The 14,130-nt window shown below is 40.0% G+C and overlaps 1 protein-coding gene across 3 annotated transcripts in view; it reads left to right on the top strand.

Moving 5' to 3' along the window:
- NRG3 (neuregulin 3) overlaps window positions 1–14,130 on the top strand; it is a 417,497-nt gene that overhangs the window by 394,416 nt on the left and 8,951 nt on the right. For all 3 annotated transcript variants that reach the window (XM_064464850.1, XM_064464849.1, XM_064464847.1), the window contains one exon: window positions 5,628–5,755. In XM_064464850.1, coding sequence (XP_064320920.1) covers window positions 5,628–5,755 — 128 coding nt within the window. The remainder of the gene's footprint in view (window positions 1–5,627; window positions 5,756–14,130) is intronic.

The following is a 14,130-nucleotide window of genomic DNA, read 5'->3' as shown; positions in this document are numbered from 1 at the left end:
TCCACATGGTAGGGTCGCACTTGCAGATGTGGGCGTTCAAGTTAAGCAACAGGTTATTCAGGAAAAAAATGGAGCTGGCCAACTTGTTACCAAAAAACGCGGTAAAATCAGAAACAACTCTTTAACACCAATTTAGTATTAAAGAGCAGGCATCCTTTATTGCAGCGCTGGGTGCACGGGGGATCACTCCTCCAAGTGTGCATACCTTACACACTCTTCTCATGGGATTTATAGATCAAAAATATACATATTCATTTTTATCCATATATATTCAATATTATTCTCTTTGGTGATTGGTACAAAGTTCCTCGCTTCATATGTAAATCACTGCGCAGACTCAGTTGTCCTTTTCCATTGTTCTCTTTTGAGTAGGTGGTGTTATCTGGGAGTCAGTGGTCGCGATCTCCCCCTGCCGGACTTACCTTTTACCTTCTTAGCTCTTAAGCTTGGCAGTCTTGGCCAGTTTTCTCAGTCCGCTACACGAAACCGTGTTTTGTCATCCTTTTCTGACAGAAGCACGCTGTCTGTTGTTCTGCTCACATAAATGATTACCTAGGGACTAAAATACAGATCAACAGATACACTGATTCGTACACTCCATGTTCCTATAATATAGCAACATCCCTGGTTGGCTGATTTCATCACTGTGGTTACAAACTGAAAAATGTAGGCTTTTTAGAACTCCGTTTGGGGCTTTGCCCTCTCTGATCAGCAGGGTGCACACAAGCGAGGAGGAACCGCTACATCCCAGCTCCTCCCTTGGCGAGCCCCGAGGTTGAGGAAGAACACAGGGAGAGTTAGGCATCTAAGTCAAAACACAGATGCTACATTGCAGGGAATAAAGCTTTTTGTTTGCATTGACAATATTTTGAAGTATCATATGCTTTTCTTTCCCACACTCAAATGCATTACATCTCCCCCACTTCCTTCCTCTGCTCCGTTGTGATTCTGTAAAGTGAAAAAAGAAACCCCACACCAGTTAGATTTTGTCAGGACAGCTGGAGTCTCTCTGAACTCCTCCTGCTCAGAGCTGGTAATTGTGTTCACCTGTGCCGAGTGTAGTTCTCTCAGTATCGATTCCATTATTTTGTTAGGGATACAAATCAGATGAAAAATTCTGTATACTGTAAGCAGGATTCATAAATAACTGTTTGAACACAGCTCCTAGTATTTCTCCTGAATCTCCTTCAAGCCCACGGCTTTTCCCAAATACTCTGGCAGCAACACACTTAATTTCTTGCGAGGATTTCTAGCGTCTTGGATTTGGATACTAATGCACTGGTAACCTTGCTGCAATTCTTCAGTCAGGAAGAGATGGATGTGGCAGTTTTAATGCAGGATCTTTGAGGTACACAGGAGAATCAGAATTATTTCACTTAATGCATGAATCTTAGGATTTCCTAGTATTACCTACCCCCTCCTAAAGAGATTGCAGTAGAGATATTTCATACCTATTTCATCAAGGGATATTTAACAACTGTGTTCCACAGGACTGCAGCAAACGGCCCGATGTCCTCGTGGGCAAAAGGCAGTAAATTGCCACTCTCAGCTGCCCCTCTTAGAAGGGCAGGTGCTCTGTGCCCCCTCATACGCCGTGCAAGGGCGGGAGGACGCGCTGGGGCCCTCCTGTTTTTCTGTAGTTCAGCCGTCTTCATGAGTCTTAATCGTGCTCCTGATTACGAGCTCCTTTTTCCACCTTGACTATAGGGTTTTTTTAAATTCTCATAACTTGACAAATATGTCATGCAAAAAAAAAAAACCAAACCAAAAAAAGAAAAGAAAAGCAGCTGCAGCCTTGCCATTCCTTCAGTGATTCTGAGCGTTGTCATGGTTATTTAAAGCGGCCTTTTTCACCCTTGTGGATTTTAATACCCTCTCCCATGGTCCTAAGTGGATCTATTAATTCCCCATCACTTTCCCCATGAGGTGGTTAACATGCTTTTCATGCTGTAGTGTGTGGTTTCACTTCTCACTACACTTGTTTCTAATAGCTTGCAATCACTTGCTCTAGGTTTCTGATATTCTTATAACGAGGGGGAACAGTGCTTTTTCTGTGTCTTGTTGCCTTTGGTTGATAGTAGTAGGAAACAAATTCTTTTTAGACCCTGTGATAGAAATGTAATTAATATATGATGAGCAACAGATACACTTAAATCTTTTAAAAGATTAGTGTGTACTTTTGCCTGAGTTACAATGTGATTTATCAGCCAAGATTAAGAGCGAATTTCCCATTTCTGTATCGCATGACTACTTAGGAAGAACTGCCAGAATAGACAAACTTGAATTTACTGGCCTCTGTCTAGAGCAAGGGTTGGCAACAAAACGTATAGAGTGTATGGGAACAGCTGTAGGGACGTTAAATACACCGCCTGACGGACTTCTGTGCAAGGTCAGCCCATCCAGGAACATCACTGGCTCTTCAACTCCTTGAGACACCCTCTCTGAATGTAATTTAAAGCCGATCCCTCTGCCTTCTCAGTACTTTTTGAAATGGGATCCCCACATTGCCTCTCTTCCAATGCCACATGCGTTTCTGGACTTTTTTATTACCATATTGGGAAAATCATAGAGGAGGAAGAGCTAAGAAAAGTGGGGAGAGGGATGGGTGTTGTGTTTTGTTTTGCGTAACACTAGGGCAACAGTGTCAAGCTGTCTGTGGCGCCTGAGTGGCATTTGTTATCCATGGATCCTGCATTTTAGAATAAAGAATACAAGGCATGGAGCAGGGGAATTACGCGCTCACGATCGTACAGTAGGTCAGTGGCAGAGGCTGATTTCCTGTCTCCTGGCCGAGGCTGCCATCGCAGACTCACTTAGCATTAACTAGCGGTGAGTGGAATTTTATTGGCAAAGAGTTGAGTAATGGTATATAACAGATGATTTTCTCCATGAAACCGTGAAAAATTGAAAATTTGCAAAATGGTTTCTTTTTATATGCTATCATTATTCTTTAATTTATTTAGCCATATGCATCAACATTTCTCAGTCATTGCTCAAACAAGCACAAATAATTAAGCAAGAAGACAATAAACCCTTAAAAAACCAAATAATGCAGCTAAGCTTTCAGTGATGCTTTCAACCTTCTGTAACAGTCCTTCAAAAGCGTTTCACAGCTTATTCTCTATCACGGCTGAGTATTCAGCAGCTCACAAGTCAGAAGGGCTCTGCAGAGCTCAGCGCAGGTGAGGACTGGGCTGCGGAAGCAGCGGGATGGATTCTGCTGGGATACAGATGAGGATTGAACTTACATTGTACTTCTGGGGCACCAACTGATACTGCTGTAAACTCCTCACAGAAATCTGAAGATATTTTTCTCCAGAGATGATCTCAGAGAAGAGATGCGGCACTAATGCTTAAGCTAAAGGAGAATAAACCCAACTGCGTTTGAACATATTAAAATGAATGAATAATGTGATACATCCAAATAAGTTCAATTACATTGTTCAAATTCTCTGTATATTCACACCCTCAATTTAAATTATGATTCACATTTTCATTGCAATTAATGTTATGGCTGCTGTGCTAATTGGTACGCGGTGTGTCTGAAAATGGCATAAAAGAAATGTTCCGTTGGGGGAAAAAATATCCTTTGCAAGCTGTGCCTGGGTGGTGCTGAGTGCTGAGCCTTCAGTATAGTTTGCTAGTCAGCATCAGAGCAGCTTCTAGGGGTTCTGGTTTTCCTCAGCTGTGGCGAGGAAAGGCTTTGTATACCATCGCTCCAGCCCACGTCCACCTTAACCATGGATGTGGCCAAAGGACATTTAATGATCCTATGATTATCTCTAATTACCTTTCATGATTCGCTTCATGCTCAGGGTCTTATAAGCCATTCAGGCCTTCAATTTAGTATCATGACAAGCACAAAAAAGGACAGAAATAACTTCCTGGCACTAACAACCCATACTTTACATAGCTCAAATTGATTTATTCAGGTCAGAAATCAAAGATAGTTTCATTTCTGCAGCTGGCAGGGTAACTATTAAAGTTTAAAACCTTCACAGGCGTGAGTACCTTAAAAATCATACTTCTGTCTGAATATTTTATCTACAACATTTACAAGTGACAACTAAGATTGCGGTGACTGAAAGAAATAAAAGTGGAATATGTTTCTTCTTATTGTTTCAGTTGTGTTTACTCCATGCATGCAGCAACATTTGCGTATTGTCACTCTCGTAGCTTTGCCGAAGCACGTAAGGAGTGATTTTGGCCCTGTTTATGTGGGTATTTCACACAACAGAAAGAGGGAGAAAAGCATTGGAGAAGAATTTGAAGATCTGTTATTTTATTTATAGAAATCAGTCATAAGAAGCCTGAGTAGACGGACTAAAATTGCATATAACCCATTTTTAAGAGACCTCAATCTTGTATGACGTTCCCTTTTGATTTTGCTGAAGTCTGGGGGAATGTAGGTAAGAATAAGTGAGAATCGGAAAAAAATTCTGTATTTTTAAGGAGTTATTGGTCTCTTCTTAGAGAACAAAATACTTATGAAAGGAACTGTACTTTAGAAGAAATCTTACTGTCTTCTCCACGAATATTTATGCTATTGTATGGCATTTTTTTGGCACTGTGATTTTTTTTATATTATTGTTATTATTTCAATTTATATTTTCGTTCTAAAACATTTAATCATGTAACAGTTTCTGCAATACCAGTTTATTGTAAAGATAACATGGATATCTAGGTATCGAACACTAAAAATACAAATTCAATACAGGAAGAAATGGATTAAAGAAAAATAGACCAATTAGTTTTAGTGCAGGTCATTGTAATGCAATGTAAAAATCTGCAGAGTGCCGTATTTTTCATACCTGAGTGGAAGTGTGGGTTAACCTCTCGTAACTCGGAGATATCGCCCAGCAACCACTAACAACATTGAGTCTTCTTCTGAGCCAAAATGCACCTTTTTTTATACTTTGAATTTCTGGCTTCATTCAGGATTAGAGACACAATTTTTGCTGAATTTCCAGAAGAAAATCTGTTCTTGTTCGTGTCCGGTGCCTGCTTTACAGACGTTTGTGTCTCACAGGGGCTGCCCTACGCCTACAACAGTCACAAGAAGAATTATGTTTACACTGTTCTTACTAGCACAGATACTCCCAGGTCAAAAGTTTCAGACTTGTTCAGAAGGGATATCTGGCTCTGTAGATACGATTCAAATATCTTCCGTACTTATCTGATGATACAGATGCTGTTTCGGTGCCGTTTTTGTAGTTACACATGCTGATAAAAGCAGTGTTTGACCAAAATCCCCAAAGGACCCAAGAAGGTGCTGACTGTCCTCTGAGATGTGTTTCATGATCTCAGTCTCTGCATGACAGCCATGAAACCAGGCTTTTATTCAAAGGGATCGCTGTTCCCGATCATTGTGGGCAGAGCAGTCAGTAATTTTGCTCCTAATGCAGACATCAGCACTTTGATGCGGGGAAGGTAACGGGGATCGTGAGTACCGGTGCTTTCCGCTGCGTAAACATAAGTGAATGAATGTATTACTTGCGATGCCTAATTTCAATTTAAAAAAGCATCAGAGCACTTCTTACCCCACTCCGATATGAATTCTGATTGAATAGCTTCAACAGCGTACTTTGCCTTTTGTGTATTAATTAATTTTATTCTCTGTGCCACAGTATTCAAAAACAGACAGGCATCCTCGGCCTATCCTGGACAAAGTTATGGAGTCTAGTTTTTCAGGCCCTCAGTCTTTCCCAGAGGCCTTGTCTCCTGACAGAGGAACCCAGCCCATCAAGCAACACAGGTAAGCAAACATCTGTGTGGTGGGGGGCTCGGCGGGCTGCCGAGGGACGTCGTTGAACTAGTGATACGTGTGCAGGGTTACTGTGCGCTGTGCCCAGGGGAGATGCTGAATGATGTGCTACCAACGGAGCCTCAGCCGACTCATTGAGCAGATGTCCAAGCATCTTAGCTGCAGACATAAAAGGCAATAACAATGCTCACCGACTTTATCTGTGCTTTGTAGAAGTCCTAGAGGCAGCGCTTAAAGACACCATCCAAGCTGTAGACACAGACCAGTGAATGAAAAAATCCTGTAGTCTGAGAAACTATTCAAAACAAGACTTTCCTTATTGATGTTCATGGAGTTAATGACTCATTTGCTGCAGAAAGACATGGTTGCAAACTTCCAGCCTTTCTCACTGTTTCTTTAAACAAATAATACTTGAAACGAATAACAACTTATTTATGAACACATGTTGGCCTTTGAAAACTCGTCTTTAAAAAGTTTGGATGGTTGTTTCCAAGAGGAAAAAAAAGAGGGAAGTCACCCATCGCTGGATGGCATTTGGATTAGAATTCTGCTTATAGTCTTTCTGGATGAAAAAGAGTGCAGATGCTTCATTATGGGACTAGAAACCAAACTGGTGTCTGGTGTAAGCAAATAGTGTTGGTGGAATGGCACTGGTAATGTCTGGTCCAGAGCACGCTGAGAAAAAAGAGTTCAGATTTTTTTTAGCTAGGCAATCTGGAGGGGAAGGCTTGTTTATTAAAAGGATAATTTTTAAAAATTACTAAAAAAGAAGTCTGGGACTGCGTGAGGTTATGACCTAGCTTCTGCAGCATTTGGTGCCCTTTCATTGCAGTCCCCAGTCAGCTACGTGTTCCTTCTCTTTCGAATGAATGATTTGCTTAACCTACAAAGGTGCAACCTATGAGCCAGGAAGGGATATTTGGGCCCTAACTACTTTTACCTTACCTCAGCCTTTAATTTGGCATGAAAAAATAACGCCAACTGTCGTGTCAGGTCCATTTATTAGGGCTTTTTCCTTATTACACAGAGATATTCAAAATCTGCTTAAGAATTTTACTGAACATAGCTGTACTACAGAACTGTTGCCTAGAATGCTTTCCACTGAGGTTCTGGGGGGAATTTTATCTCCATTTAGTCAGAAGGTGAGGTTCAGAAAAAACAGTGGCATTCCCTTACCTTTAATAACATGATTGCAATATCCAAGTTTGAAATGGTTTAGGTGCTGTGCCATGACGTTACCTAAGCTTAAAAATGTGGAAATAAATTAAGGAATTAAAATATTTCTTCTGTTCATGAACGTCACTTAAAGGAAAAGCTGAATGGCTCTCTGGACTCCCTGTTTTCCACAGGGAAATTGCAGAATAAGCCACACTGAATTTACAGTGAACTAACGCAGAATCCCAGATTGCTCATTTTAACACTTTTGCACACAAAATCTCTTTCCCGGGAAAAAAGAAAAAAAACCAACAACAACAAAAAACCAAACCACCACCCACCACTCCCCCCCCACAAAAAAAAAAAAAAAAAACCAAAAAAACCAAACAACCCAACAGTCATCTTATTTGCAGATGCCAAGCACCAGACTGTCTTAAGAGTCTTTGCTTCAGAATTAAGTTTTAAGATGTGGAATTCTTTTTGTAGTTTTATAACTTAAGATTTATTTTACAAGGCCTTTGCTTTATAAAACATGCAACAGACTTGAATATTTAATACTTCTAAGGCTGTCCTTAATTTATGCACCGTGTGACAGCTTCCTAATTTACTCGGTTTCTTTAGTTTCTAAATAATGTTCAATGTGGCCAAATGGTCAAATGTGGCCAAATGAGGAAACCTTTTTTTCCTGGGATACATTTTGTCCTAAACATCCCTTCATTCCGTTCCAAACCTGGCATGAGCCTGGAAAAATTACAGCAGCTCTGCAGGTTCTCATTTTTATGCTGCTGTTAAATATTATTGTTGTGTTTCTCCTCACTATGGAAGTATTTTCTTCCACATCCAGACCTGTTTTCTCTGCTGGTGTTTTCAAGGGCGCTAATAATGGGTAGTTATTTCTTCGAATCAGGAACTGCCTGTTTCCAGTTCCTAAAACCAATACAGTTTTGGCCTGGCAGTAAGATTATCAAGTTGGGGAATCACTTGGGGTTGTTGAAAATTGACTGACAGACATCACCTAGTTATTTCACTCAGATTACTAGGTAATAGCAATTTTCTGTCTATGCCAACCTCAGCTGCATGCAAAGAATTACTGCAGAGATTGGCTTGAAAATTTGAATCTCCACTGAATCTTACCCCTAAAATATTTCACCTCTATTAGGTGCTGTTATTACAGTAGAAGAACTTTACATCGTCTGCTTGCATATGTAAAACAACTTGGTGCCATCAGAACTGGGAAGTAACTAATGTGTTTGACCAGTAAACTTCTTAAAAAGTATACAATGCGCTCAAAAATTCATCTTGGATCCTCTGTTGATTTTAGTAGGAAGAAAACCTGGACTGTCTGAATTTCTAACAGATAGAAACAAATTAGAATTTCATTAATTAGGGGGTTGAGTTGTGACCCCTTTCAATGGCAGTTTTTTTGGTAATTAGTCATCCTGACTTTCATTCATTGATTCAGTCATCATTGATTTTAGAGGGATTCATTCGAGAGAGCACCATGACGAAAGCCAAATGCAGAGGCTTTCAGCCTAGAGCAGTTGCATTGTCATACAAAAATGCCGAAATAGGATAAACTTACTCTGAAATTTAAAATAATTTGTGTTTGCATTTTAATTAACTTTTAACACCATGAGAACCAGAGTAAAAACAATATTTTTTATTTAGTAAGCATTTTGCTCTTTATGTTCCAATATAATAGATTCAGTTTAAATTAAAGAGTAAATTAAAGTTATTCTGTAAATAAGGCTGTTGAATTTCAAAGAACAAGTACTGATAAATCAAAGCAACTAAGAATGTAAGGGCAGAGGAAGCCTGAAAGCAAGAAAGTATAAGGAATCCAATATTTTCCCAAGGAAAGAACATTGTTTTCTGGAGACATTTACTAAAAAGGATGCCTAAAAAGAACGGGGTGTAGGGGAAGAAACGAACTGTATTACAGAGGGCAAGAAATCATGCTTGAAGTGAACATTTCCAGGAATCATTGAGAGTTAAGAATTACTGGTAATACTGAAACCAATCAATTGTTCTTGCTGTATAAAGAGGAGAACTACGGAGGAAGAAGCAAAGCTGATGGTAGGACAGAGACAATACGTAAAGCAGTTAGGGCAATCCTGAATGAATATATTTCATTTTTCAGTTTGGATGATTGAGGATAAAGGTAGAATTGGAAATAGAATTAAATATATGAAAATAGACATTACTATTGTCAAAGTGGAAGTGAAATGCAGAAATCAAAGCCCTCAAGTCAAGATGGTCTGGTTAATCTTGATCAAAGAAGTCTGGAAGGAGAATTGGCTCATGAATTGTCAAGTCTGGTAGCAAAATCTATCAAAATGGGAGCTGTGCGATGTGATGATGGAATGGCAAATGTCAAACCTTTAAGATGAGGAAAAATTTGTCAAAGGAACTGAAGACCTATTACATTGAATTAGACTAATCAAGGCTTTAGGACAAATGCAGGGAAGCAGATTCTTTGGGTAGATATAAAAAAGGCTAAAAATTATCATGAGGTTTACCAGCAGCAGTTCCTGCAACACTACACTGATGACTTTCTCTGTATTTGGTGTAGGTGAGCTAGATCTTTGCACAGCCTCAGTCAGTTTGTGATTTGTTGTCACATGTGTCTAATGCCTTTAATGGGAGAAAGTAGAGAGGCAGAAAAACTAAAATGCAGATACACAGAGTTGGTGAAAAGGGGCATAGTAAGGACTTACGTTGGGAAGGTAAGTGCTGGGCTGAAGACATTCACCAGTGGAGCACTAATGGGGCTCTCAGAGAAATAGCCAGCACTGGGGACAAATTTTGTTTAATGCTTTGTGCATGACTTTGGTGCAAAAAGTTGGAATATACTGAAAAAAATGGTTAAAAGATCGGTGCAGATAAAGATCTAAATATCAAATATTAATTGAATAACTTTGAAGAGTGGCATAACAGAGGTGGATTGAAGCTCAGCAGTACTAAGTGCTAAGGTCAGGCATTTGGGAACTAATAACGAAATTCAAGAAACAAATGAGGGAGAAAAGGTTCAGTATATGCTACTTGGTCAAAGAATAGCCAAGTCACAAAGTGATGCAGCTGTGCAAAAGATAAATGGGGCGAGAGGGAGTATTAATCAAGGCATTTCCATCAGAAAGTCAGAAACATTAAAACCGCTTCATGAGACACTGTTGTCACTTCATTTGAATATAGAAGGAGAATACACCACTGTTATCTCACCTGGTTAAAATGGCCTCCTGATTACTACGAACTCCAATTGCATTCGTGAGCTAACATGAGGAATGAATAATCTGTGTTCCACAGGAAATGTTAGAGTCTGTCTCATTCCAGCCTTCAATTCAGAAGACTGAAAAGAGTATATGACTGCTGCCTATAAATACATCAGAGAAAGCATAACGAGAAGTAAAAGACCTAGTTCAAATGAAGTATGGTGGCACATATGACAGATGTATACTCATCAAAAATAATTCTAAACTGAAAAGAAGCCTCGAAGTTTTCAATATAGAACAATTATCTGCAGTAGTAGCCTGGTTATCATGGTAGTTTTAGGATGGAGGTTGGTCCATGCACTACAGGGCGTATATGGTGAAGTTATGACAGATGATTAAACTCAGTGCCACTGAGGTACCTTTGAATGCTCTGTTCCCTTTCCCTATTGTATGTATCTGTCTGGTGGAACCGGGATGGTGACCAGATGATATAGGTAGTGTTGAAGGATTTATGCAGAGTTGTAAAGTTTCGCATCAGCCCTGGCACATGCTATTCCTGAATACGTGAATACATCATGGAAGCGAAAATGCTCCCATTACAGAAATCAAGAGCAGGTTTGTAGGTATGGGCTGGCTGCCGGAAAGCTTCTCCTGCTTATGCAAAAGGGGAAGAGAGTTTTGCAAACATCAGGCCACAGTCCCGCTCCATCACCTGGGCTGAGAACCTGACCAGCTGTAACGGTTCATAAACACGAGCTAGGAAACACAGGTCATCGTGCCATTGTGGATGAGATGTTTTCCTAAATAGTGATCATGTACTGAGGCAGTACATGATTACTTTGCAAAGACACAGGAAAAGTGATGCTTAAATGCTTGGGATACAGGACGCTATAGAGAAAAAAGGGTAAAACTCTTATGTTCAGTTCTCTTATGCCACAGCTTTTTGGCATAATAATCTCTTTACAATTTTAGGATTATTTTAATCACATACAGCTTTGTTGAAGTCCCAAACATTATGTTAACTTCCTCCCTTTGGGGAGCCATCTGTAACACAGGCTCCAACAGAGACGCGCTCATTGTGTGTCATCTCGTCCTTGTAAACAGCCTGACAAAAGGGCTTTGTGGTACAACGTTATTATTGTTGCATGGTATTTACTGAGATGCTTATGTTCTCAGGTATAACAGGTCCTTTTTATTAAAACCGAAAAGTGGTTGAAAGTCTGAGTAGTCGATCTGTACAAAGGTTAGCAGTAGCTTGTCTAACCTAGCCTAAGAATGTGGCTCCTAGGGAACATCAGAAGACACTGTCTATCTGGGAGCTAGCTCTGTCATTGAGGTGTGTATTTACTGTTTCTTTCTTGCAAGGACAAAAACCATGCCTTCAACACTAATGTCTGCATCTCGTGATCAGTAGGTAATACAGGATGTAATGCGATATGCCTCCCTGTATAGGTTTTGCAGGTACGGAGCCAGAGTATTTACAATTAATTTTAGATTTTCCTTCCTCCCTCAACTTTCAACTTTGCATCTTTCTTTTCATGAATTACAATTATGAAAAAAAGGGAAAAGAATAAGTACAGAACCATGGTTATAAGCACTATTTCTGTAGCTCCATTGTGCTTATTAAACAAGAAGGGAAGGATTGGGGTCCCGTGTAAAGTTTTAACGCTTTCATTGTCATCCTCTTGTTAATTTTTTTGCATGTTCCTGTTGACAAAGTTACTTCTGAATGTGTTCATAATGTGATGTATAATCAATTTTGTTTAGTAATTAACTAAAAAGTAGCACAGGAGAATTCCCAGAGTTACTGTAAGTTCACTGCAAGTCTTATCCTCTTCATGAGCGTGGTTAACTGCACCTGGGAGTTGTGTGTGCGCCTTGAGAAGAGAATTACTGCCCCTCCCGAGACAGACTTTGTTTTCACTCGGTTGTTCGACCTAAAGAAAAATTTCACACAAAACAATTTGCTACAATGAATCCCAAGTTCTTAACTAACTTTAGAGATGGTTGAACTACTTCTTTCAAACCATAAATTCATCAGTCTCTGTATCTGTCCCTAGTTTATGCAATACCTGTGAACCGGTTCAAGCATATTCTGATTTTTGTTATTCTGTAGTAACTCATTAATAGGTTGTAAAGACATACCTGCTACAGCTTTCCTTATTGGTCTGTGTATTGAACAGCTCAGTTACATGGGCTGGTTTCTTTCACCCAGTTAGACTGGAGTACAGGGAGGAGGAAACCGTAATGGTGGCTAAAGGAGGATAAATTGCCTGAGGAAATCTGAAAGGCATTGTTTGCCTCAGGGAGAGGAACGCTGCACGTGAGTAATAGAGCAGAAGCCTGAGAGGGACTGTATTAACATTTTTGAGGAAAAGTATACTAACGTTCATAGCAGTTTTGTGAAAAAGGAAAAACTTTATTATGCTGGAGTTACTTTTTCATAGCACTTTTAACAAAAATTATCTTATTTTTGGTCCTTCAAGAAATGCGTGTTACCCTGCAGCTTGCAGCTGCACTGTTTGTAGATATTTCCTGGTCCTTCTGAGTGAATTTGTCTTGTCCAATGCCCACAAATTATTTTTGTCCATTTTCCCCTCCATTTTTACTGTCAGAAACGTTGAAAGCACAAGAACCTCCCATTAGCAACAAATCGGTTGCTTAAGCTCCGTCGTGCTGGAGCTGCTGCGGTCGCACGCTGGCGTGTGCCGGACCCCTTCAGGCTAACCAGCCCGCACACCTTCAGCAGCCCGCAGCGCCCAGCGCTAGGTGTAGCACCAAGCGTTTCAGGGCAAGCTGAAGCGCAGATAGGGCACTCACACGCGTCTTTGCTGCGGTTTGTACCAGCCACTGCAGGTACAGCTGCGTGTTGCAATTACATCTATTACAAACGCAGGGCTTTTGAGAATTTGCATGTGCACGTTTTTAGATGGGAGACCATGTGCTCCCGTCCAACAAGGAAGGTGGGCAAGGGCATCAAACCAACCACAATTAAACAACGCCTGTCTAGTTTCAAATATTTGCAATCAGTCTAAAGTCTGTTAAGGTAATGAGTTTGTTGACTTTTCTAGTGCATTGATGAATATACTGCAATCAGTAAAAAACCCTGAAATTCATTATCCATCACAAATTATTCATTCAGCTGCATCTTTTAAGATCCCCTGCTGTAATAATCTCAGGCTCTCCTGAGCAGAAATTGTCAATTGTTTTGTGATTGGTAGTGTTATTTTACAGAATATGAACCGTAACTCACAACTTGAACTCAGCCCTCAGAATTGAAAGGCCAGTACTTCAGGTTTTTAAAAAAGTTTTTTCACAGCCTCCCTATTAGCTAAGGAAAAGATCTATTTAAGGACGCTTCAGAAATCCCTGAGGGAGTGCTATTGCTATGAGTTATTGATCTTTTCGATTAAAAAGCACCAGGAAAGTGAAAGTGTGGAAGAGAACAGCGCAGAGACCGTGATGGAACTCTGCTAGCCTGAGCAGTAGGACAGAGACTGTTGAATTTCTTATGTTTTGACTTTGGGGAGAAAAGGTCGGTTTTAATGGAAGCGTCCGCTCCAAGAGAATCTCGCCAACATACTTGGTCCAAGCATGGATTACTTTGGGAGTAGATGTGGCCCTAACAATAAAGAAAGTTCCCAGTAGCTATAAAATGCAGGATGCTTGTAAGTCACATTATAATGGGAAAAGAGAAGCAAACTTATGAAAAGTCTTTTCCATAGCTGGATTGTATCAGAAGTTGAAACTGTGCATTTAACCAATAAATAATGATTCTTAAAATGCATCTACAAAACTTTTATTAAAACATCATTAGGGATGTAACAGTATATTAGGTAATACATATGCATTTCTGAGACCCAGGTTATGCCAAGAGAAATAGGAGTAGCTGGAAAATGAATAGCCAGTCACACCATGCAGTGCTGTGACCTGTTAACAGTAGAAATAGGTTGTGTCTTGCCTTAATTCTGTGTTCCCTTATTTCTCCATTAGCAACAGCTG

This window comes from Phalacrocorax carbo, chromosome 13, assembly GCF_963921805.1.
Source record: "Phalacrocorax carbo chromosome 13, bPhaCar2.1, whole genome shotgun sequence".
Classification (NCBI taxonomy): domain Eukaryota; kingdom Metazoa; phylum Chordata; class Aves; order Suliformes; family Phalacrocoracidae; genus Phalacrocorax; species Phalacrocorax carbo.
This window is presented reverse-complemented; position numbering and strand designations above follow the sequence as displayed.